The sequence below is a fragment of the Acipenser ruthenus genome, chromosome 19 (assembly GCF_902713425.1).
Source record: "Acipenser ruthenus chromosome 19, fAciRut3.2 maternal haplotype, whole genome shotgun sequence".
NCBI classification, from domain to species: Eukaryota; Metazoa; Chordata; class Actinopteri; order Acipenseriformes; family Acipenseridae; genus Acipenser; species Acipenser ruthenus.
The window spans coordinates 2,688,308-2,714,760 of NC_081207.1; the positions used below are offsets into that span (position 1 = coordinate 2,688,308).

Genomic DNA, 26,453 nt, shown 5'->3' on the forward strand with positions numbered 1-26,453 from the left:
TTCCCTCCCGGATTTAAATAAACTTACACACGTTTCTTGTTGACCTTTACACAAGTTATGTGCAGCTTTCTCTTCCACATTGCCAGGCTCCACTTTGCTCCAGATTTCAGCCAGCTGTTTTGTATTTCTTTCTTTGGTTTTCCTTGAAGTCCCAAGTCTAGTGCTTTAAGCAAAAGGTACAGCCGTCGAATGAAGAAACTAAAGTGCTGCCGGCAATGCTTTCCCTTGCCCTAACTCTCAACCTTCATCTGACCATCAACTGAACCATGAACAGTCTTGTGTTAATAATAACTGTCCAAAGCTATAAAACGGCTTGTATTTTTATTAAAGAGGTAGTTGCTTACAGACTCTAATTTCCTCTAACATAAGAAATAGGAACCAGAAAACGAGATGTGCATCCATAGCAGTAACCCTTGAGAAGGCTTTGCAATTGAGTCGATCAGAAACTAATTTTTATCAGAGAAACCCCATTGGCTTACCTGGTTCTTTATATTAATGGACTGGGAAGTTATGGCTATATCTGGTTCTTCATAGTACAGTGCATGTCAAAATAAGTGTGCAAGTGGCTCAGTGATTCACGTAATCACAACTCATCCCCAAGACCTGTGCATGCTTCTACAATATGGATAACCCAGACCTACTCCTACTGAAGATTCAGGAAACAATGCTGTCAAAGATCAATCTGTGGTGTCAATTACATCATTCAGTCAACAAGTGGCACTGCATCCTATGTGGAAATCCCATTCAAATAAAAAACAATAATTTTCATGATAATGAAACTGTATTTGGGAGGCATGTTTTATTTTTTGCATTCTTAGAATAAGATTACTTTATTTCCTAACAGCCTGTGAGTTTGACAAGGAGAAAGACAATGCATGAAAAAAACAGTAAGAAACAACACAACTTTAATGTAATTAGTTGTGCCTAAACCCATGTTTCTTTCTGCTAGTTCCATGCTAGTTTGTGCAGTGGTGTAAACAGAACAGAAATCAGGCCCAGATAGTTTAAATGGAGTGATCTCAGGGGCCACCAATATCTCTAGAGTGATCATGAGGCCACTCTAAGCCAATAAAGAAAGACATTTCAGTGTCATCTTGTGCACTTATCTACCAACGGAAAAACATCTAAATACATGAACAGCAGCCTTGACTATGCAATGTGATCTTTTTTTTTTTTTTTTTTGGTAGTTTAAACTCCAGGCGGCAAGGGGAACTATATTTTATTATAAAGAAAATTCCTGGAAGAACTCAAAATGACAAGAGGTTTTTCTAATTCAATTTTACATTAAAAGAAACATTTACATGCTAAGGATCTAATCTCAAGAATAGGAAAAAAAACTTTGAAAATCCTTGTGATTTTACAGTAAAACAGAGGCAACTTTATTATGACACTAAGATAAAAGTCCTGACCACAATCCAAGCTGCTGTAAGCCTGAATCATTTTATACAGCAAGCAGTACTGCCTGATAAGGGGACCCTAGGTGAGTAAGGAATAAAACAATGTAACTCATTGTCTGAAATCACGAGCAGCATTTAGATGGAATCTGCCCAATACTGTAGGAGAAGGTGTCTGCTGCTAATGAGATCTGCACACATGAAGCTAAGTGGGGATCAAAGGCTTCCTCCAGCAAAGACCCTATGGGTTCAGTAGTACAAAGAGATAAAGGCACACTGTGACGAACCACAGCTAATAAATGTGTAATCCTCTCGATTGCTCTTTAATTATGGATAACAGTTCAGAGAGCCTAGAGCAGTGGCATCCCCCTCATGCTCAGTTCAAGGAGGGGGAGATGAGACTAGATACCTCTGAAGCATCAGCTGCCACAGGGAGCACTCAAGCACGGTTTACACATAGACCCCAGGGGGCCTTCACCTGCAGGCCTACAGCCTCCCAGCATATCCGAGGTAGACTTGACCTTCCATCCTGCTACTTCATCTGTGAAGAGCCGCAGCCCCTGTGCTGAGGTTATTTTATATACATACGTAGATGCTAGCATGCTACTGTTGGTGCAGCATTACTGTTAAGGTTAATACTGACACATGGTCAGTCACTTCTAAAGAGCCCTTGCCAACATACCTTGGGTGGGGGAAATGCAGGTGTTTCAACTGGAAGGGGGTGTTTTAGAGATTTGCCTTCCTTTAAGACGGTCAGTGCTCTCTAATGAAGACAGCAGGTTAATGAGGGAGAAAGACCTCCCCCAGCCCAGCGCCACTCCGGTCCCTCTGCCACCTGCTAACCCCCCCCACCTCCCGCCAGGAGATCCCTGCTTCAAAAGGAAAACCCAGGTGATCCCTGCTCTCAAATTCTAATTAGCGCAGGAAAGCAGGAGAACAGAAGGGATCATTTAATCAACCAGCTAACCCAATCTGTCCTTTCTTCCAGCGAGCATCTGAACCACAAGAGCCAGGCTTGTCTGCAGTCATGCTTTATTTTGTTTGTGTTGCTTTTGCCCTCATCTTATCTCACAGACAGGGTACAGAACCCGTATCACACAACACTGTCGTTCCACACCCCTGGTCAGCAGGGTGCAGTCTCCTGTTTACCAGAGCTCGTCCTCACCACCAGTACGTATGACCTTGCTAATGATGCTGGACTTATGGGACTCCCTGTTGTGTGTTAAATGAAAAGTCAGTGATAGATTATGGATTTCACATTCCCAAATATCCATTATCATCACAATTCAGTTGGATCAAATCAATTGCTACTAGATGTCAGCAAGTGTCAAACACTACACTCCCCTGGACTGAATGTTAAGACCATTCTTGACCTGACCTGATTAAAAAAAAAAACATAATCATTTATATTCTGTTTTTAAGATTAACTGGCTATTAGCACAATATAAATCAAAGCTTTGCCAGAGTTAATATTTGTCTTATGAATCAACTTCAACGTTGATAAAAAAAAACTAAACAAACAAAAACTCTTTATTCAAAGAATAAGAATGATAACTCTTTGACTCCTCCCCCCCCAAACAAAAAAAAAAAAACAGACACATATTAATTTTTAGTAAAGATTAACTTACATCCTGAAAAAAAATAGAATCTTCCGGAGAATTACTATAGTAGTCGTACCGCATCACCGGACAGGCTTTGTGTTTTCCATTCATTCATCAGTGGCCTGGCTCCCAGTGCAAATATTGTACACTCAATACAATCATTTACTGTAGCACGGCAATCGGTGCCTTGTGTGGTCGTCTTTGAAAACCCACAGTAACCACGATAATATTGACTGACCCAGCCACCAGCCTTCTGCTCCCAAAGAGCTCTTCCAGGATGGCTGGGCTACACTGCCTCATGGAATATATCATGTTCTCCCCATTGCCTTACCAGATCAGCATGGATATATATATATATATATATATATATATATTATTTTGTATTTTAGTCAGATGTGTGTTGTTATGTGTCCCGCGGTGCTCCCCACCCCCTCCCCCGTTTATAACGCTCTTCGGTTATAACACTCATATTGTGTGTCCTCTGAGACCCGTGTCATAGCGAGGGAGCACTGTATATATAACAGTTATTTTTCAAAGGAGCCAACTTCCCAACATTTCATTATACTTAACATACCTTTGTCAAGGGAAAGTGTGTTTGAAAACAAACAGAGGTATTTATAGGGTTTTAATGCCATGGTAACTACATACACTCACTTGTTTCTGTTTAACCCTATTAATGTGTCTGTGATGTCATTTACTACATAGTTATGATAATAATGATGTAACAACCTACTATTCCTTTCTATTTAACCCCTCAGGCACCATGGTATTGAGTCTATTTATCCATTTATTATCCTTTATTCTTGTATGTTGTACATTATCTAATTTGACTTTTTCTGAAAATACAAATTGTTTGGTGATTCATGTTATAGATAGATAGATAGATAGATAGATGGACAGATAGATAGATAGATAGGAGAGCAGCTGTAAATAGGTGGACAGATAGACAGATATACTACATATAAATACATCTTCAGAAACGTGCAAAACATTTTTCGTTCTTTTTCTCATTTACCGCTGGAGCCACTGTTACAGAGTCACCTTCACGGGCTCGTCGGTTCTTCCTCCATCCTTATTCATGAAATAAATACTCTGTGAAAGCATCCTCTATATACTGTGGGAATGTTGGGAGGGTGGTGTAGAGTACAATTATATATAACACAGCTTCTTTGATTTACTTATACCAGTGTTGTCCAACTGAGAAGACGACATGTGTTGTTAACAATCAAGTAGTGTAAGGTTTATTGATTCAATTTCAATTGTGTAGAAAAAGGAAAAGAAAAAAAAAGCTTGAATAGATTCTTGTAGCGAACACTGCAGAGCTGCATGAAACAAGGCCTACTTGTTCCTGTTTTAAGACCCATGTGTGAGTCAGCCACACAGCAGAGGAGACACAGGCAGCGATACTAGTGTCTCAGCAGGGGCTCGGATCACAAGGCTGCACTGCACAGCCCCTGAAGTTTCAGGTGAGCTGCGAGCACCCTTATCCTCCACTGCAATTCCCCCCTTCTCCAAGGGGGTGGGTTGCTATGGCAGCATGGTTTACGCAAAACAGGCAACAAAAAGCTAACCTCTTAATTTCTTTATTAACGAGAGGAGAAGAAGAAGAAGTGGAGAGACAAGGGAGGCTACAACTTTTTTAAGGTATCAGTATGCTCATTTATCAAAGCAGCCCTTTCTAGAGCTATCAAGGTCAGACGTGTTTGCTACAATAACCCAGATTGCTCAGCTTCATAGTCAACCTACACCCTCAGAATGTAACTAGATCTCTCCCACACATAAACCCACATACTTGAGTACTCAAACGTCATTGCTCATTTAAACCGATTTCACAGTTTACTCAAAGCAACACAGGGTTACACTTTTGACTCCTCCCTGAAGGAAAGTAGCTGGATCTTAGACTTGTCTTTTCTTAAAACTATTGTGACCAAAAAGTCTCTCTCCCTTCAGAAATGTCTTCTGTTTACAAACCAAGAAGCCCGTATTGATGCAGTATTGACAGTGTTGAAAGCCACCTTTATATGTTGTCATCCAGCATTCAACAATGTGAGAGGGGTTAAAGTTATCTGTGGAATATCTCCAGGTTGACTCTGCTAACTAGGCCGAGAGCCAGCAGCTCTATTACAGAATCCTCAGGGGGGAGACTAGCCACTACTGCTGCATGCTGTAGCACCAAGTCAGGGCATTACCTCACTGTGCAAAGCACCAGCATACTGAACAGGGCTAGGAGGGAACTGTGGAACCTTGTCCACGCCACAGGCTGTGTTAGCGATGGTACAACGTTTCAGCTAGTGCCTTCTTCTACTACTTCTGTACTACAGAGTCTACTTGACAAACGTTTCAGTTTTGATTAAGCAAAGTGCTTTAATTAGCAATGGAACTTCTAAATCAAACTAATTCTCAAACGTGATGTCATTTAATAAGACATAAACTGACAAAAGAATGTCTGCTTTACTATACAAGTCACTGAATAGATTTTTTTGGGGGGGCTGGGTGAGATACCGTGTCTAGGATTACTTACTACACTTAACTTTTACTGTTTTTAAGTTATGTAAGCTAAAAATAATATTTGATGCATCTGCAGCTTAAATATTTAAAGGCAGAGATGTTGTCTGTGCCATAACAACTATTTCAAGCGAGAAAATGTGCAGGTTCCATGTCAAGAATGAATGTGTTTCATATATGCTGCCTGTCAGAAGAACCCCTTAATAAAATATGTCAAACATGAACCACATATTTCTGTTTGTAAAAGTGAATCCACTAGACTGGTATTAAATACATTAAAAAGGTGGGTAGGGAGGAAAAGTAATGCAAACGCCCTGTCAAAGCCTTCACTTATATTCCAATGCTGGTAAAGAAATGGTCAGTCTGGGGCAGGCCCCAGTAAAGAGGCTCTCCTCTCTGCTCAGGTTATAGCTGGCAAAAACTGCTGCACCTGAATCCAGTCTCAAGCAATGATGTTACTTAACTAATCATTTGGTCTGACAATACTGATGCATCTCCTCTAAAACCAAGACAAACACCATCGAGAATGATATTGCCTCAAAAAATGAGTAAATAATGAATGAATAATAGCTTCTACTCCAGATAATGTTATCACAAAATTATTTGGCACTAAAGATCTCCTCCTCGGTGAGGCTGGGCTATTGAAGCAGCTGTCCCCTCATTTTATAAAGTACGGGTTGGTTGGGAATCAGCAGCATCTGCATTGACACTCCACACCTACTGCACAGCGAGGAGAGGCTGAGACGGGCTCAGATTTTATCCGCCTCTGCTGTACGGCTGCCAAGAAGCACCATGGCTGTGATCTCAGACTCGGGGAGGCAGGCAGGCAGGCAGGCAATCAATTCCTGAATGGTTTTCATCTGCAGTTTAGCTTTCACCATACCAGTCACCGCATGTGAAATATCATCGTGTGATCAAGGCTGCTGTCTGGTAGTTTCTACCCTCTGCCGCTGTGTTATTTTAGAGCCCATTAAGATATAGGATGACGACGTTGGAGACTCTTGAAGGTTATGCATGAGTAGCTGGACATGTCAAGTATACAAACATGAGGTTTACAGTTGTATCCGTACTGCATACTAACCCTTTGAACAAAGATGCCTAGTACCTTACCATTTCCAATACCTACAAATTGTGGGGGATCCTAATTTAATATTCTACATGCAGGATGAAAAGGGTTGAACGCTTTAATGTTACTCAATTCTGATGGACACCAGGAGCTACTACAGCAATATGGTTTGGGATTCTCCCAGATTCTCCTGATTATTGGTAAATTCTTAATGTGAAAAGTAGGACGATTTAAAAAAAAAATAATGTGAAGAAATAAAAGCCCCACAAGGGCTGACGCCTTGAGAACGATATCAATACAGTGGGTCTGCAAATTGTTCTGAAGTACTCTGACCTCTGGATAGTAACCAGTCTCCCAAACAAACAGAACCAAAATAAAACGATTTCTGGAGGTTCTTTAACTGCACTGGAACAGTAACTTAACCAGCTGTTGATTTAAAGGGAGGCTCCCATTTTATTGCAGCAGCAGTGGCCTCCAAAGGGAGATGAGGTTTCAATTCTTCCCCCTAAACTTCCAACTCAAGTTACGCCTGCGAGTCAGCTGAATGCATGATTTATGGGCTGGCATTACTCAGCTCTCTCCAGAGGTAATTACTGCTCTGTACAGAAAAGAAGAGGACAACTTTGTTCTGTCTCAGCACAAGCAGAACTGCACACACGCACAGAAACACACACAACGACCCACAACAGCTTAATGATGAAACTTGCTTGCCAACACAGTATTAATTAAGGCAAACCGTGAGCCGCCAATTGCAAACACAAACAGAGACTGTCTAACTAGATTTCTACTGCAAGTGTACTTGACCCTGTTTGTATTGCTGTTGTCTCAAATCCCAGACTGTCTCCTCGAATCTTAAACATACCATCAGAAAATACCTCGGGCCCGACTTGATGATGGGGCAAACCTTTACCATTAGGGCAAAATGCGTTTGTCCCTGATTTTGATGAAGAAAACAGGAGAAAACTGCCTTTGCCCCTGATTTTGATTAAATGCTTTGCCCAGTCCTTTACCGTCTGCATTTGTGTCAGCGTTAGGCATTACTTTCGGGGTGTAAGCCTCCAGCCACTAGCTGCAGATGAAATACAGTACCAAGTCATTGTGCCTCTTATGCCTTCAGGGACATCTCTTGCATGCTTGAAGGTCGCCCCACTCAAGTAATATCTTGACCCAGCCTTGCTTTGTTTCTGTGAGCTGACAGTCCAAGGCTGTATTGCTGCAGACTTTCAAAGTGTGAATGGTACTGTGAAGAGCGCAAGTCATTCCAGTTTCTTAATCAGGGATCTGAAGCCCTGCTCTTGAGATTTATTTGGATTGCATGGGTCAGCAGGACAGTAGTGCTCTTCCTGTCTGAGATCTGAGTGAGTGGCTATGGGAAACACAGCTCAGGCAGGGGGCTGACAGCTCGGACTCACACACCCTGGAGCCAGCAGAATGAGTCCCCCTCAACTTCCTCACAAAGACAGCTGACCCTCTTCCGGGAATTGTGACTCTGCGAGGAACGAGTAAACACAGCGCGGGCTCGAGTGGAGAGGGTTCAAATAGTCTATAGGCTCTTGGCTTTTATTTTTCTTTATTCTATCCATTTTAATTTGCTGATTCAACGCAATACTGTACAACACCACTCCTGAAAGAATATGTTTGCATATCAAGTAATATTTAAATGACCTGACAACGGTAGGCAGGTACTGTAGACTACCATATTGATATAAATAAAATTAGAAAGTGACCCCAAGACTTAATCAACTGAATAAAATAAAAGGCTGCTTTCTGTAAACCTGCAATTCCTGGTATGTTTCTGTATTTCAGTTTAGTCTTATAAAGACAATTTCTTAAGAATATAATCATCATAATAATAATAATAATAATAATAATAATAATAATAATAATAATAATAATAATAATAATAATAATAATTTTAGCTGAGCACCCCTTAACATTTTTTTTTTTTTAGTACAAAGGTTACTGTAAGTTGGTGTGTTTGCTTTACTTATGCCAAAAAAAAAAATAGTACGTGCTTTTGCTAATGCCCTAATAAAGCCACTTTGCTTCCTTTAAGAAGGATATAATCTGGCATAACATAAAACTAAAGTGATCAAATGTGACATTTAGAGATCACTAAACATTAGCACTAAGAGCTTCGAGGCTTTAATTGAAACGATAATAAACAACACCACGGTATTCACGGACACTAGACACCAAGAACCACAGCAAATACCACGGGGGCATGTCTAAGATACCTACAGTATATTCTACACATGCTACATAGTCCTTGTACAGCAGCATGGATTTCTTTAATTGAGAGATATCAGAGTACGGCTCACCCATGTAAACCTTCATAATGCTGTGGACGAGGGCTGTACAGCAACATTCAAAAGTAAGGATATTCATACAACTCAGATGAACGGTAGAAGGAACCTTGGGTAAGGTACACAGGCTTGGCTATAACAAACCTTCACACAATATCGTTCATCTCTGCACCGTGAAATACCTTCCTGGCCTGTTAGCTGATAGATTCAAGCGTGGCTCAGTCACTCAGTTCATGTTCTGTCGCACACATCTGGAATCTCTGGTGCATTTTCAAACACCATTCAATACTGCATCAGACTCAACAGAAATAAGACTTGATTGTAATGGAACCATTTATGTTTTCTTTTTTCCCCCAAAGAACAGAAGATATATTGCAGAAATGACAGAGGAATGAACAATCCGAGGATTCAGATTGCAGAAATGACAGAGGAACTAACAATCTGAGGATTCAGTTTAAGTGCATACCTGGTAAAGGTGTTTGTTTGTTGTTTTTTGTTTTTTTTTACCATTTCTTACTATTAAAGCCCTGTAATATTTTCAGATTTTACAGTTAGATAGCACCGTTCCTGTATCACTCCAATAAAAGCTCTTTTATGCTCTCTGATTACGACTTGCCTCAGCTTTGATTTGCTGCCTCTGTTTGTGAGGCTTTCTCCAGCTATTGACTGAAGATGCTGACTGATGCTGCTGTACTCAGAGCTGCGGGCCGAGGAAGACGTACATCAGCTTCAGAAATGACAACCTTCCCATGAGACCAAGGGCGGATCGATAGAAGGACTGAACGACACTGGCGAGTGACACAGCCAGTCAGGCCCTGGCACCGCAGTGGCTCCATCGTAACCCACTGTGACAGCGCCACCGAGGCCCTGCTAGAGCCAGAAGCCGTGCAACATGTCCATTTGAAAAACACCTGCACTAGGAACTCCATGTTTACAAATTGCTTGTGCTTGGTTTTGTGTTTTCATGTGTTTCAGATCTTTGAATGTATCAGTTTGAAATCCTGCTGCAAGTACACTTTCATATAGCTGTGTGGTGCCAATGTCCTGTAGCTGCACTCAACGCACAGGAATCAACCTCAAAACTGCGTTTACTTTGAGAAAATGCAACGCAATAACCAAATCAGACCACAGCATTTCCCTCTCCACAATAACGAGTGTAAAAGCGTCCAGTCTTTTAGTTCTACAAGACTCTTCAAGCTTTGGTACCTTTTATTTCTTCTATATGGTGAAGCAGTACGCAGATACTGTGGCCCAAGTCGAAAGTTTGTACACAAACAGTTAGGACTGGTCCTTTAAAGCCGCCACACTCCAGTATCTCCAGACGCAGTGAGGGCGTCTTGCATTTCCCTGTGCACAGCGTTTTCCCCTCTGGGTTATTTTCTAAATATAAAACCAAGGCTGACTAAGCCTTCCACCAAACCGGATCCCCAGGGACCTGCACTCACACCCGGCCATGCACACTTCCCAGCGCTACGAGGCAGAACGGATTTCACTTGAGAACAAATGAGTCTAAAGGACCGCACTGATGCCATGGCATGTTGGAAAACTAATCTGCAAGAGATCAGTAACAGAAGGGAAAACATTACAACAACCCCCCTCCTCCTCCACCCCGTTCTAATGAATACGTCACAAGTAAACCTGTCAGAGTGGTTCTCTGAGCATCACTGCAGTCAGTCGGTTGCTGTCTGTTCTGTACCTTGCCAATGCCTTCTCTGTAATGGTATTGAGTAACCATTCAAGTTAGAGCATACAGGCTGTTACAATGGCTGAAACCCACTCTTTCCCACAGTATATTGTATGCTTGTACAGTATCATGGTATTACAGAGTCCAAGGACAGTAATGAAATCCCATAGTATGAGGCTGGCGTTCTCTGGGATTTTCAAGATCCTTGTGTTCAGTGATGGAAGGCTGGCTGTTCATGAAGCTACATACTGTACTTTAATAACACGCTTTTCACAAGTCCTTTTAATAAAGAAAGGATTAAGCATTCTTATTACGGTTTTCGTGGGCTGCAACGGGAGACAGAGCTTATTACTGGTTTGATTGGCTTTTATAGCTGTTCCGGCTTAATTTTTTTTTTTCTTACCAAACCTTCATGCCAAATCCAATTTAGTCCAACACACATTTTTTTTCTTTTATGTTAAAACATTATGGGGTCTATTTTAATAATCGAAGCAGTGGCTGACCTAAATACCGCAGTTCTGTGTTAATCCTGCTGGTGTGTATTGACTCACTTATTAGCATTAGTACCTTCATAAAAGTTTACCATAGTAAAAAAAAGTGAAGCAACGTGTAATAAAGCATAGTGAAAGCTGGTATTATAATCATTGTAAAGAATAGCAAGGAATGGTAAAGCATAAACGTGGCAAACCAGGGTAAACTATGATAAATATATAGTATAACCACAGGAAAAGCAAAAAAAACAAAACAGTACTTAACTATAGTCAAACTATCATTACTTGAAATGTATTCAGTGGGAAAAACTGTTTGTATTTGTACAGGTGGTGTGATGTAAGGCTGAAATTCCATTGAGGGGGATCTCTGAGTGACAAAGCATGAGAGCATAGAACACTAACATTTTAATACGCAGTCCCACATTGCTGAGTGATATTGCAGTTTCATAGTGGGACCCAAATAAATGCAGTTTTCATGCTGCTGTTTTTCATATTCAGTTCGCTCGCGTTTACTAAGCGGACATGCACATAAACAGAAAGCCCCCAATGACAGGATAATATACAGCGGAAAATATCTTGTGCGACCACAGGCTCAAACACAGGAAACAAATACAATAAGATGTTATTCAATTATGTTGGTCTCTTTCCATCTCCCATGGCCACTTTACAGCCCCAGCATGACAGCTTTTAATTACTCCACGCATGCTTTGAGAAATACTGGACATGCAGGTTAATTAAAAACAGCAACAAATTATTCATTTACATATCTTGATATTCAACTCCTACCTAACCATATGTCACAAAAAACAAAGCTACCAATTAACAAATGATAATATACACTCCCACTTGCCATAGATATTCAAGGACCAGGGCAATTCAGATCCACGTGTGCCCAGTTCTGATGGGATCTTTAGGGTCCAAAATGCTTGCCAGTCCTGTTCCTTGGAGATCAAATGACCCGTCCACTAGAAAAGATTGTCCCAGCAGTTTACATACACACACACACTGAACTCAGTAGAATATTCCTTCAAATAAATTGCTCAGACCAAAAGCCAGCATACAGATTACATCGCCAGGGCTGACCTGCGGCTAGCATGCAGCTCTCAGAATAGACACAAATCTACCCCAACAACTGCAGGTATTCTGGAGCCCATTACGTAGAAAGGAAAGCACCTGCATACACTACGGATTTGTAATAAATAAACCTCCATTAATGTCATTTGACCGTTCTTTATAGCTTCTGCTGTGAGGTTGTTTTAGAGATTTATAATGAAGATATTTCAAAGAAGTACTTTTGAATGGCTGCAATTCCACATAGCCTGCAATCTGGGATATAGCTCGTAATCAGTTTTCATAGCAAGATACATCAGGGGAATCAAAGCCTTAGATGCCACTGTATGTTTGTAAAAGGAAAACAACGGTGAAACACCACTGAAGTCGCTTCATAGTTGTGATGCTGTAACATTATTGTCATGCCTACAGTCCAAAAAAAAAAAGAATCTGTGCTAGAATCCGAAACCTTAATCCCAAAATGCAGCTAAATCCCATTAAAATGAGCTGCAGCTTCCACCTTAATAGTACATTCCCTCACACACCATTCAGCTTTCCATGTTAGGCATTTATATACGTACCCATCAGCTGTGACTCAGAATACATGATCACAAGGGGAATTAACCCATTAATTGCCATCGTCCTTATTTAAAGACTACCTTATTTAAAGGCTACTTTGTAATTTTTGGGAGCATTTTTAAATGGCATCATCTACCTGTTTCTTCAACTCTATTGTTCTGATAACTTACTCTAATTTTGTTAAAAGCAAAAGTAAAGTCTAAATGTAAATGTATCAAATTACATAAATACAGCTTGTGTTCTGATTTTTCTTCAAAGAAAAAAGGTATTTGGTATTTAATGGGTCAACACGAGCTCCCAGTTTATAACGCGAATAATGGGATCCATAGTATGGACATCAAGCTATTTGTGTCCCACCTTTTAACGAGAATGAAAGTGGTACAGGAATGGCATTACAGGTTAATGTAAGCCACAATCATGGTACAGCACAACTGGTTCTGTGGTATAAAGGACTGTCTTATAAAACGTGTGCGCTGTACAGTATAGTAGACAGTATTGTAAATTGCTGATAATCATAGGAGGGGTTTTTCACTGCTTTTTATAAACAAATATTTAAACTTAGGATGCATAGAATTAAAAAAAAGAGAGAGAAAAAAAGGCCTGTAAACTGGGCTGCAGCTTTGTTAAGAACGGCACAAGACCTGCAAGAAAGACCCAGACACTGTACAGAGCTCAGAGTGGAGGCCCTGGAAAGAAAAACATTCGAAAAGAGATATCTTAAATGACTTTACTAATGTAAGCAGACATGTTCCGAGACATTAAATTCATGTTATACAGTGAACGCTCTTCCATGCCAACACAGCTGTTAAGCTCTTTCTCCCAAGCGTCAACTTTTTCAGAAAGGAAAAACTCACCCAGCAAAGTTACCGAACCAAAAAAATAAATAAAAAAATAAAAAACTTTCATTTAGGTGCTTAGACTTATTTCTTATTCGTTTTAGAATTATATATTTATTTTTTTGTACTTTTAGAAAAAAAGTGCTAATGACAAGTTTGGTAGTAAATAACTAGCTCTCTGTTTTGAAATCTAAATTGATAGCTTGTACATGGGTTTCAGAACTAGCTTTCATCAAGTACTGTATATTTGTAAAAAGATCAGGAGTTGTTCTATGTTTCTAGTTCTGTTACTAACCCTACAGACCCAGATGTGACTTCTTCATGCTGTGATGAGTTACAGTAATACAGAGCAGTATGTCCAGGGGCCTGATTGATCACTCCTGGCACCTGGTCATTTCAACAATACATCTAAACCAGGGAGGTTCTGAAACTCAGATGTGGGCTTGTGTGAGTTTCAAACCCGGTTGACAGAAGGTGTCCCCAAGCCTTCCAAACACACAGCTCGGAACGCTGCAATGGCTCGAACGTCAGGAATGGTCAGGTTTCAGACCCACAAAAGCTAAGCCCCAGATTACACTTCCATCTGTTTGAATGCGCTTGGACCAGGTTCAAAGAAAATAAAAATAAGACCTCAGCGACTAGAGTAAAGGGAAGAACTCAAGATCCTCTGTTACTGCTCTGTTACTGCTCTGTTTGAAACGGAGGCTGTGTGGTCCAGTGGTTAAAGAAAAGGGCTTGTAACTAGGAGGTCCCCGGTTCAAATCCCACCTCAGCCACTGACTCATTGTGTGAACCCGAGCAAGTCACTTAACCTCCTTGTGCTCCGTCTTTCGGGTGAGACGTAATTGTAAGTGACTCTGCAGCTGGTGCATAGTTCACACACCCTAGACTCTGTAAGTCGCCTTGGATAAAGGCGTCTGCTAAATAAACAAATAATAATAAATAAACAAATAATAATAAAATGTTCCTAAGTCAGGACTGATTTTGTGAAACCGTTTTCAACTGTTAAAGAGGGTTTTCTTAGCTTGTATCTATTTTTTAGCCTAACCCTGGCCCTTTTATATATATATAAAAAAAAAAAAAAAGAAAAGAAAAAACCATGAGTTTAAACTGAGTGGAATGGTGATACTGACTGATGACATCTCTATGCTGTTCCTGAGTTCATCTTAGATGAACCACATAACAAAACAAACTTAGCAGCACATAACAAGACAAACCAGTGTTGCAATGGATACACCTGGGGGAATTCCACGCATGCCAAATTCTCTGCTTTTACACGTTTGTGATTTATTTCTATCAGTTGATCGTTTAGTGTCAACATCCATTGTTTCAAGCACTCAAATGTTATAGTTTTAGTTTCGCAACCACAAACCACATTATATATGTGGGGGGACGAGAGCCCGCCCCCGCTTTAGGACAGAGTGAAGAGTGAAGAGTGATGCAGAGAAGGTAAAGTTCTCCAAGAAATAAAAAAATATATATATATATCAAAGACTTTGGAGAATTTTGTATTTTTGTATGCAGGTTTTAAAACGCATGGAATCCTCTAGATAGTTAATGGATACTCATGGACAGACTAAGCATATTTCTTCTTCCATGGCAACATATAGTACAAGGGGGCAACCCTGCCAGGTTGCTGCTTGCTCTACACCTGTTTAGAGCCATCAATCCTTAATTCATCACAGTATCACATTTTTGTTTCTGCACACCGGCTACTGCATTACCATTCTACAATGAATGACAAAGTGGCTATGATTTATCCACAGCAAGACAGCAACTCACTGGGGTTATAAAACCGTACTGACCTGCTACTTGCAAGATGCTGTAAAGGTTTCAGAAACATGTCATTTTTTCTCCCTCTGTCAAGCAGCGATCTTTTCAACACATGCTGACCCCTTCAAAGGCATTTAACAATGGAGTTAATGGCCTTTTTTATCAATTCAGTTGGCTGCATGTTGACCAGGACTGTATGGCGACTGAGGCACTGAGTACGCCTGGGGCTTTATCTTTCTTTTTTTTTTGCCTGTATATCTGGAAATTGAGGATTAAAAGAAAAGAAAAAAACACTTTTAAAAACTTGTCTGATTTTAAAAACCTTGATATACCCATATATTCCTAATCATCGAATCACTGAGGTGATATTTGGATCTGCCACTGTTTTGATCAATTCAATTGATCCATCAGTCTTCAATAGCTCAGTCTTACAAGTGCTACAAGCCCAGGGGAAAAAAAAGTCATACACCATAATTCTAAACCTGTGCTGAGTTGTGCTCAAGATAAAGCTTAATATAAGATAGCGTGACATCCATCCATCCATCCATTTATATATTTCACAGGTTCTGTCACTATCTCCGTCACAAAAGATATGCACCACCACTTGTGGATAATTCTGGCCTCATGCATAGCGGAACTGAGAGTGTTGAAGTTGACATCTGATGCAGCTATGCATCAAAAGGGACAGGAAAGGAAATAACATTTTTGATCTTTTCAGTCTCCGATTCCCATTCCACATGACTGACTGCGATTCTGAAAGAGCCTCAAGGATCCGCACACACTTCAGTCACAATTCCTCCTGGACATTGCTTTGTGTCACATGAAAATAAAAATAAAATCCTAGCTCTCGAAATTCATCTTTCACCTTTATAACAGCATTGGAAATTGCCACAAGGGAACTGGAAGCCACAAGGGAACAAGTGCCCTGGAAGGACAAGCACTCCAAATGCAATTCTTACAGCATAGCAAATTCTTCTTATTTGACAGATTGCACTGCAGACATGGGAATGACACCCTTGTATATAATTATATATCTAAAGGTGCCATGCAAAAGAAGTGCTTTTTCTATTTACATGTTATGCTGCTGTTAAAAAACAAAAAATGACACAAACAGAACATCAAAATTCTGCATGTTAAATGGTGACATCACTAGGACATTAGTCAAGGGGTACTATGCTGGTAGCAATAGTAAGGGATTATCTACAAAGCATTCTGGGGGTGTTATTTCCCCCTAATTCTGTGTGTGTGTGTGTATGTTGAAGGGGGGTTATGAGTGGCTTCGGACAAAGGGGTTGGTATCTCAGCTACTGTAATGATCCGCTGTGTCCCAGCTCATCTCATCAGTAACGCGTGCGCTCCATATGAAAACAAAGCCTTCATGTTTACTTGGCATTAAAAATTAACACGCTGCCTTGGTGTGCTAGTGAGCTTCTTTCTCAACAGACCTTGCTCTCCAAACAAAGCAGCAGATGATGAGGGCTCTCTAGCGTTTGTGTTCCGGTTTCTGCTTCCGGAGCCACACTTTCCTCGGGTAACCTAAGCTTTCTTGAGGCTACAGGTATAGTGACGCTTTCATTGTGTGACAGAGCCACACTGAAATACCATGAAAGATAAGAGTGCACGATTGATGTAACTTACAAAAAAAAGGATGGTGAGTAAGTAGCGTCTACAAGCTTCTTGTCCAACATTGACTGCAAGCTAACAAGATAACAATGCTGTGGACCAGAAGGGGCCAGGCTCTAAGACTTTTGGAATACAAAGCATAAAGGAGCTAAAAGGCTCCCAGGGACTGCCGTTGGACCCAAAGGTTCTCAGGGAGAATAAGAGATAATGCCAGTAGACTCAAAGGGTCTCAGGCAAAACGGAGAGATATGAACAAGGAAGATGACAAAAACTAGATGTATGGACCTTTTGGGGCACCACCAGGGGTCTGAAGAATGCACTGAGTTCAGAGGTCATCACACTAGATTAACACACAGACACACACACACACACACAACATTAAATATATGGTAACAGAATAATGTGTTGTACCTTTTCTATTGGTTAAGTGTCACAGAAAGAGGAGGTGGACCATCTATACAGATGGGTATATAATGTCATGCAACAATTGTAAGAACGAGTATTCTGTTTGTCCTGTACCTGGGACCAGACTCCCTGCATATTTCAATAAACCTAACAACTGATTGAAAAAGATAAAAAAAATTGCAAATCTGAATTTAATGTCAAATATCTGCAAATGGGCGACAACTGTATTTGATTCAACACAGAGTACACAAGACGCCAGATAGATAGATAGACGCAGAAGAACAAATGCAATATATTTAGTTTCTATAAGACTCCTTTATTGCAAAGTTCACTCTACAGCACTGCGGTGATCTCTTACAAAAGTCTACTTGTCTACTGGTATACTGTGGTAGAAGCATTGCAAAGCACCGTAAAGCATAGTAAAGAACTGGCACGGTGACATGATATGGTTGGAAAGCGATTAATGCATAGTATGAGCATGGTAGAAGCATGCGTAAAAACTTCCTTCATTGACAAATCCAGTTCTAATCTCATGAGATGACAACTAACTGTCACTGCGTGTGATTTACAGTCACTACAGTGATTTACAGATTTACAACTGTGCAGCACAAAAATAACCCTGCCTGGAGATCTGGTAAAAAAAAAACAAATAATAATAATAATAATAATAATAATAATATAAAAAAAATCTATTAATTTAAAAAAAAAAGTGGATCACAGACTGCATTCATTAAAATGAACCCCCTGCTTTTAATCTAGAGCAGTTGCTAGAGCGGCAATTGGACTCCGTTAATTGATAGATTCTCAATGAAAACCTCATGAAGCGATGCTGGCTCATCCCAGGAATAATCTCATTACATGAGTGGCATCACAAGCTTTCCACACTCATGGAATATTTCTGAATTGCCCTCTCAGGCCTGTCACGTATCCTCCATTTCACACTTAACATGTTTTATGCCGATTCTGCTCTGCAAAGCAGGGCAATTACATTAGAAAATGTACCCTTGACATGCCCACACAAACATTTCAGCAATTACGAAAGATGCTTGGTTACCTTCCTTTATGAATATACCACCGCAGAAATGTGTATTTATCTATACCCTCACCCCCGCTCCTCTCTTTCTCTCCCTCGCCCTCCCCCAGTCAAAATGACATAACAAACATAGATTCCAGTGGCCCTGGCTTTTTTTCTTCTTGCTTGCCTGCTCATAGTTCTCACTTGCATCAGTAAAAAGAAAATGTGTGGTTCTGAACAAAAGATGCTGGAATATTTCAAACAAGAATAAGATGTGGCATCCATACAGCTGTGATGTATCTGTGTTCCTGCAGGTGCTTGGGCAGCAGGATACACTGCAGAGCAACAAATCATAACATCACGCCTCAGTAGTTATAATAACCAATCCCCTGCCACAAATGATCAACTTTTCCAGAGCGAATATCGCTTTCACTTCTTAACCTGACTGTAATGGCCAGACATTTGCTGAGCGCATCTCAAGTGCAATTCAGAGCACATCGCTATCAGAGGAGGAATGGAAAATGAAAGAGCAAACATTAACATGCATGGCATTTTTACAACCATTGCAGAGCTAATGATTTCCCACCTGGAAGAATTACTGTCGTTCCTTTCCCCCTGCTGCTGCTCTGTAACCTTTATGACATCACTCTCCTGGGCTTGTTGCCTTGGTTGCATTCATGTAGTCTTCCGGAAGGGGCAGTGGCTTGCCTTCTATTTAAGCGTGCTTCCTTTCCTCTGCTACCCCACCCCCACCTGTGGCTTCCGGTAGAGAGGGGACTGTCAGGCTGACAGCACTGGCCTTTTCTCAAAGATTCAGCTGCTCTCTTTCCTCACTCAACATCTCCTCTCAATGAAACCAAACCGTTGCTGATTTTAAAGCGTAACAGACACACATGTCTTGACAATGTATCAAGAAAAGTATAAGTTGTTGATTTTGTAGGTAATCTGTACCTAACCTCATCTTGACTGCTTGAGCAGTTAATATCATTACAAACCAATCATGATGATTTACTGTGCACCACAGCGGACGTCTGCACTGGACTGCTGGAAATTTCCACCTCCGAGCTGAGGAAGGGTTAAGACAGTAACCCTAAACATCCGGCCAGAAATTCCAAACAAGACCCGCAGACAAGGATACGGAAACTATTATAAAACCACAGCATAATATTATATTAAGCAGAAAGAGCGGCAATTTTTAACACTTTATATCCTTTTATGCATACTTACTTAGTATGTATTATTATTATTATTATTATTATTATTATTATTATTATTATTATTATTATTTCACACATTACATTTAGATAAGCATTTTATTTGACTCATTATGTGAGGGTAGCAGAACATTTGAAACACCTGAAATAACATGGTCAATTGCAAGAAACAGCAGAAAACACCTGCCAACTGAACCCCTTCTTGCCTTCTCAATGTCTGTTACTGCACTACATACATGTGTGGTTCAGGCAGAGAACCCCGTGTAGAGGAGCACCATTCCAGCCCCAGGACTTTACATTGGAGCCGGCTTTCTCATAGTCACAGTCAGTGCATGGCTGCAAGTCAGTGCACAGTCAGTCATTTTGTAATTGATTCTGCACATTTAACAGGAATGGGATGAACCCAGAAAGCACTGGCAACACAGGATAACTGGTTAGCTTCCCAGAGCTGTCCTCACTCACATTGTTACTCCCCAATTAGTGAAGCCATATTCAATACCGTAAGAGCTATTAAAAAACTGACCAGCAAATCATTCATTCAAACGCACACAGTTTATAAACCCAGTATGTGAAACAAGCATCACTAAATGCAAGATTACTGCGTTTACTATGTATCTCCGATTGCTTCTACTTTCATTAAAGAAATAGACACAACATTTAATATGGGGTATTGTATTAAGAATGTCGTTTTGTATTACATTTTATACAGAAGGTATGCATTTTAACAGGGGTTGGGAATTCTAAGACAGTATCCACTGATTGCAGACGGTGTTTTTGCGATGCATACCTAGAGGTAAATGCCATTATCCTTGGCAGGGAAATCTGCCCTGCGATGCCCATGCTTTGACTTGCATTTACAAACTCTTCTACTTCATGTTAAAACAGAATTATTCAACTGCACGACACACTGCGGTACTGTAATCCTGGTATCTGGATTAGTTTTTTCAATGGGCACTTGCTTTCCCTTGCTATTCAAGTGCAAACAGAAGCAGCTGGTCTCAGTGTGCAATGAAACCCAATCAACAGTCAGTGGAAACTGCAAAGTGTTTTTACTGACCAGGAAGATAAATTACGGTCCAGGGATAACCAGGGTTGATATACAGCTCAGGACCCTCCCATGGGTCACGCAGGGTTGAAGGTAGGATATAAATTGGAACGTTCAAACAAGGCCTGCATCATGTCATTGATGCACACGCACGCGCACACATAGAATGATGCATACTAAAGCAATACCACAGGTGTGCTCCTGAACTAAATGCCATTTCAATAGTCCTGACCTAGAGGTCTCTCCCCATGGGTAAGTATTCATTGAGTTTCATTTAAAGAGTCTTATTTGCAGCCTGTTTGTGAAGGTATACAGTATGGTTCCTTTATTATTATGTACAGGACCAGTAATCACAGGTTTACAAGACAGAATCACTCTTTATGAAATAAACAATAAACAATAACTGAGAGTGTGTGTGTTCATAAATAGCAGATCTTACTATGTTTAGCCCCAGGGGTTTCATCAATTTTATGTATTCAACCACAGCAATCAATAAGGAGCTTGAAAAGTTCAGGGAATCTATTACAGTTCTACAGAAAATCTTGATGTTCATCCACCCCCTGTGATGCACAGCCCCTATCAGCAAACACATTTCCCGTCTTCCTTTTGCTGAACCGGCTAAAAACAACATTTCCGTCTTTTTTTTTCCTGGAAACAGCGTTTCCCTTTCTTAAAAAGGTGGCTTCCTTTTAGAAACAGCAATGACAGCACAGTGAGCTGCAATACTGAGATAGCTCTGTGTCTACTGTGTGTCTTTCCCCTTTTCTCCTCCTTTGCAGCTGTTTGTCAAGATGAAGCAGGTTTGATGCCAAACATCTTCATGTTTGCTCACGTCTGAGGGAAAACTTTCAGAAATGAAAGTAGACAAACGTGTTGGCTGTGGCCACCGTCTGTGTACGAGTTAAACTTTTTAACAGACACACCCTGTGTTATGCTGTGACCTCAGCACAGGGGTAGAAACACAATGGCTAAGCGAAGCTAGTCTGTGACACTATTTGCTTCACTGTATTTGTAAGTGAAAAGAAAACAGCTCTGAATTGTAAAATGTTAAAGCGGGCAGCAGAACTGGTTTCAATTGTGCAATTCATAATTAATAGCAGTTAGAATAGAATCGTAATTGTAACTGAACCTGGACACACCTGTGTAATTGTAATTGTAATTATACCATATAATTGATCGATGACAGTTCAGTTCCGCATCTATTTGTTATTCGACCATTATTCTTGCATTTTCATCCACTTTTGGTGTCCCCATATGTTTGAAAAAAAAAAAAGTTAGATAGTATGTTTCTGTATCTGTACCTGTGATTACTGCTTGGTTGTTTAGATAACAATATGTTAATGTGGGTAGTTGTTTGTTACTTTTTAGTGTAATTGTAATTAAAATTGAAATTACTTCAGCATAATGCAAGTGACACCCACCTGCTAAATTCATTTTAGTTCAGTAATTACAGTCCCCGTGAAACAGGTTAGGCAACTACTGAACACATGGATGTTCTTGCACAGGAAATTTGCTTTGGGACCCACGGCTGCCAGTTTACATTATTAATCCCTTGCTTTTACAGTAACTAGAGCATGGTAACTAAAGTTTAGATAGCATTTAGATTTAATTGTGTCCTAGTAATCGTGCTGTATACATTTTTTTTTCAGCTTTGGCCAATTGTTTTGGTTTATTTATTTTGTAAACCTTCATTCTGCCCACAGCTGAGAAAGTAGTATTTATTTATGTCACTCAGATATGCAGCATGTTCAGTATTCAGATTCAATGGCTTCAGCTTCACTGCCTACAAAAGGTCTGCATGCAGAACAAATTGTATCTTTGAACAATACAAAATGTCTCTCCAGGAAATTTAAACAAAGCCCTGCAAGGGCTGTAGGGTATGAACCAGGAGAGCTGCAGCCACAGATCATTGGCAATTCGGTTCTGATAGTGCTGTAAGAGCAAAAAGGACCCCTTTTAATTGGGATGTCACTCCCTGGCTCCCAGTGGAAATCAAATCCTTGAAAGCTGTTTGTGCTGTTCCAAGACGCCTAGGTCCCTTGGATTATACCAGTGCTGAAAATCAGTTCCCGATTATTGTAATATTATTGATATATTTTTTTAGTATTGACTTTAAATCTTCTGGGGGTAGGGGAATCAATAAAAAATATTAATTTTTAGATCTAATGAAGGTACTGTGATTGATGTGCTGGAATATTGGCCCTGAATATCAAAACTGTCTTTCGACAGTCCGAAACTCGCTGTCTCCGTCTGTTTTAACCCAACTCTTTTATACCGAACATTGTTTCCATCAAAAAAACGGAAACACTTTTCTGCTGTTTTCCAACATTAAAGTGGGGAAAGTGGGGGAAGTGGGGGAACTATTCAGCATTTAAATGAGGAGAAACCTATATGTTAAGGATGCCAATGACAGTTTTTACATCATTTCAGGATTTCAGTCAATGGCCAGGTGAGATTGCAAGGTAGAAAAGGCAGAGAAAAACAAAACAAGCATGTGTTTCAGGAGATATGGAGAAAGAAGTAAACAATAAACAAGCACATCAGGAAAGTAAAAAGTAAAGTTAGAGAGGTCATTTTAATCTAATTTTGTAAATGTATGTTCTGTTGTTATTATTATTATTATTATTATTATTATTATTATTATTATTATTATTATTATTATTATTATTATTATAATAATAATAATAATAATAATAATAATATGTTTTAATTCAATTATAGTTTCATGAACCCGGTTGCACTTTATGAAAATTAATAACACAAGTGTATAATAGGGTCATATAAACAACCGGTGGCAAAGAATGACAAAGCTGTGAGTGATACTGGCAAAAAATGACCTAAATCCTCTTTAAGTTCATCACATAAATACAATATCGTAGCTTTATCCATATACTCGTAGCACTTGCTCTTCTGTGAGGTCCAAACAGATGGCTCTTTGACGATACAATCCATACGGTATACTTTTGCCGTCATCTAGATTCCATACCGGAATTTATTTTAGCATGGAGCCTGTTTGAAATATGTTCCCACCTCCTTAGGACTCTTTGAACCCATTTTAAACGGAAAACACTCAATCGGACCACATCCACCCTTTTGATTTTTGCACTGGGAGTATGTTAATTAGGTACCCACATTTGCATAACATCACTCATATTGTTGGAATTGGGGTTTTGCGACTGTTCTTATCCTTCCTGGCCATTTTAGATTTTTGCTCGGAACATGAAAAACAGTCAGAAAGGACAAAAGCCCTCCCCGACAATCGGAAAAGCTTTGATATTCAGGGCCGTTAAGTCCACACATACTGATGCAATACACTGCAATCGTAACTAAATGTGGATAATAATGTGTAATGTAATAAAGAAAATGTTTTGTTAATATTAACAGTGAAATCAGTCATGATTTCCATTATGTTTAGAAGTCAGTAATCAGTAACACAGTTCACTGCCTGTTCTCTCCATGAAAAACAAAATACAGCAACGCTTAGTGTAATTCAATCTAATTAAGTCATGCAAACACCTGTTTTATGCTCAGGTCAGATCTACATTCAGATCACATGCCTGCAGTTTTTTTAGCTGATGGAAAAGTCCTTGGATGTTATAGATGTGACATAATTGGGCAGCAGTAAGACCAGCTAAAGGCTTTATTCCCTGGACATTTTACATATGCAGCAAAAACAGAAGGGGCCCTGGAATATTTAAAGATGCAGGAGCCAAAACTTTTCAAACGCAGGCTAGAATACAGAAACAAAGCTTTAGATTACACCCAATTCTTTGAAATGTTGTAAGGAATGAAGAGATTCAATTAAGAGGTGCTGGACCAAACTGACTGAGCCTGCTCTCATGGAATGCTGTAGGACTGAAACTGTCAGTGTCCGACGTTTAACTTGAACTCCCCATCCAGGGCACCTCTGAAAGCAAAATGAAGTTTTATTATACTGCACAAAGATTCACTTTCAGTCACAACCCACACTGGCCAGAACTGAAAAGAGCTAGCTTTCTTTTTTCTTACACAGTAACTGTAAAAATGAGCTACTGCATCTACTAGGTGTACACAGGTAACCTGTGTCTAATGAGAATATCACAGAATATATTCCTTCACATGCCATTTGATACTCCAGTCTCCTGCAGCACTGTGCAAAGGAATGTCATTTTTCTGGTTTTGTATACATTAGCAAAATCTACAATACTGTAAGCACACGCCTATCCCCTTCCAGGACAAGAGATAATAGGAAACACTGAACTGGCACTTGGGAAACTGATACAATGCATTATGTGCCTGTAAAACTGTAACACTGCCAGTGTAGCAAGCGTGTGTGTCCAATGTTTGCCAGTCAGGATTCGCCCTGGTCATGCCAAGGAGCGCCTCTGATTACCAGCATCAAGACAACCCACACAAAACGCATTGTAACGCTTCTTGAAGGCCGAGGTCACCGAATACAAAGGGTAAAGAAAAGAACATATGGGATAAATTATCAAAAGGGCAGAGGTGAAATAAAAACAGCTTCCATTATAAAGAAAAAGGTCTATTTATCCTGGGGGGGGGGGGGGGGGTTAAGGCCTCCCACTAGCGTTACACGATGCCGTGATGTATTGCATTCTGCTATAGAAAAAGGGAGTAGTGCAAATCGGCCATGAACAATCATTTTTCAATCACGTAACAGGTAAATCACTTACATACTGCTGTGCTAATGTTTATTAATTAGAATGCGGTGCATGTCAGGTGCCATACAAATCATGTTTGATAGGAGGAAATCGTATCGGCAATTTGCAACCGCAGACAGCATTTGCCATGATTATGCATTTACCTAAATGGTTCATATTTATGATCTTTAACGAGAACTGAAGCGCACACGACATTTGTAAAGTCAAGACAAAATGCTGACTATCACCATCGGCAGCGTCAATATATCTTCCCAGCAGTATTGCGAGCACTCATCCCGACTCTGCAACAGTGCAGTGCATAGAACTGTACTGCTACCTGGTAACAAATAGTCTGTCAGTCGACTTGCCCCTGCAGCAGTAAAAACAAAAAACAGCATTGGATATTAAATACCGCGATATCGTCCCTATATTTTCACCTTACGCGCTTCATGGGAATATCAACTTACATCCGATGTTAATGCGGCTTTAAAAATATTACTCCCAAGCCTCCCCCAATCAAATACATATAGGGCACTATAATTACCAATACTGTACGACTGTTGCATTGTTTGTAAAGTGTGCTATTACCCCCCATTTTACTTTTCTCTAAAACAAATTCCATTGGAACATTTCAGCTACACAGTTGCGTCCCATACCGTAATGTGGCATATTTACGCTGTACTGCTTCCTACTACAGATGCATTTACTATTAGCAACAACACGCAGCACGTCGAAATATGTGCTTATTGCGTGTGAAAAAAAACACATTGCATTTATCATAAATTAGGGTATTCTTCAAGAACAGGCTCACAAATGTGCACCACAACCCTTTCTGTCCACCATATCCTGCAAAACTTGGTATAGGCTATAAGGCAGGTTTATACGAATGTTTAGAATATGTGTCAAATATACATTTTTTTTTCTTACCTGCCCACTGTTTGGTTGGCGAGCTGTCGCATTCGATTAAATTGCTTCTTCATCGTTTATATATTTTTTATCTGCGTTAAGACCATTTAGAGAACCACAAACGGCATTTCTCAATGAGAAACAGCAATGACTCATCGGCAAGCGGTAATAAAATCCTCAGAGTGACAAGCTCTGTCCTTCATTGCAATTGGAAACACATTGAGAATAAAGGGAAATAGATAATTTCATTTCATTTTCTGTCCCTTTTCCTCTCCCCTGTCTGGAGATGCTGGACCAGCTTCGCCTCTCTGGGCAGAATG

The 26,453-nt window shown here is 40.1% G+C and overlaps 1 protein-coding gene across 10 annotated transcripts in view; it reads right to left on the reverse strand.

Annotated features, from left to right (window-relative positions):
* Nucleotides 1–26,453, reverse strand: part of LOC117424507 (rho GTPase-activating protein 44-like) — a 53,023-nt gene extending 26,570 nt beyond the window's left edge. For 8 of the 10 annotated variants that reach the window (XM_034040891.3, XM_058992348.1, XM_034040887.3 and 5 more), the window contains exon 1: nucleotides 26,155–26,453. In XM_034040891.3, coding sequence (XP_033896782.2) covers nucleotides 26,155–26,207 — 53 coding nt within the window. In that variant the 5' untranslated portion in view covers nucleotides 26,208–26,453. Of the gene's footprint in view, nucleotides 1–10,078; nucleotides 10,122–15,317; nucleotides 15,437–26,154 lie in introns of those variants that run through there. The other 2 variants (XM_058992344.1, XM_058992349.1) reach the window with 2 other exon arrangements.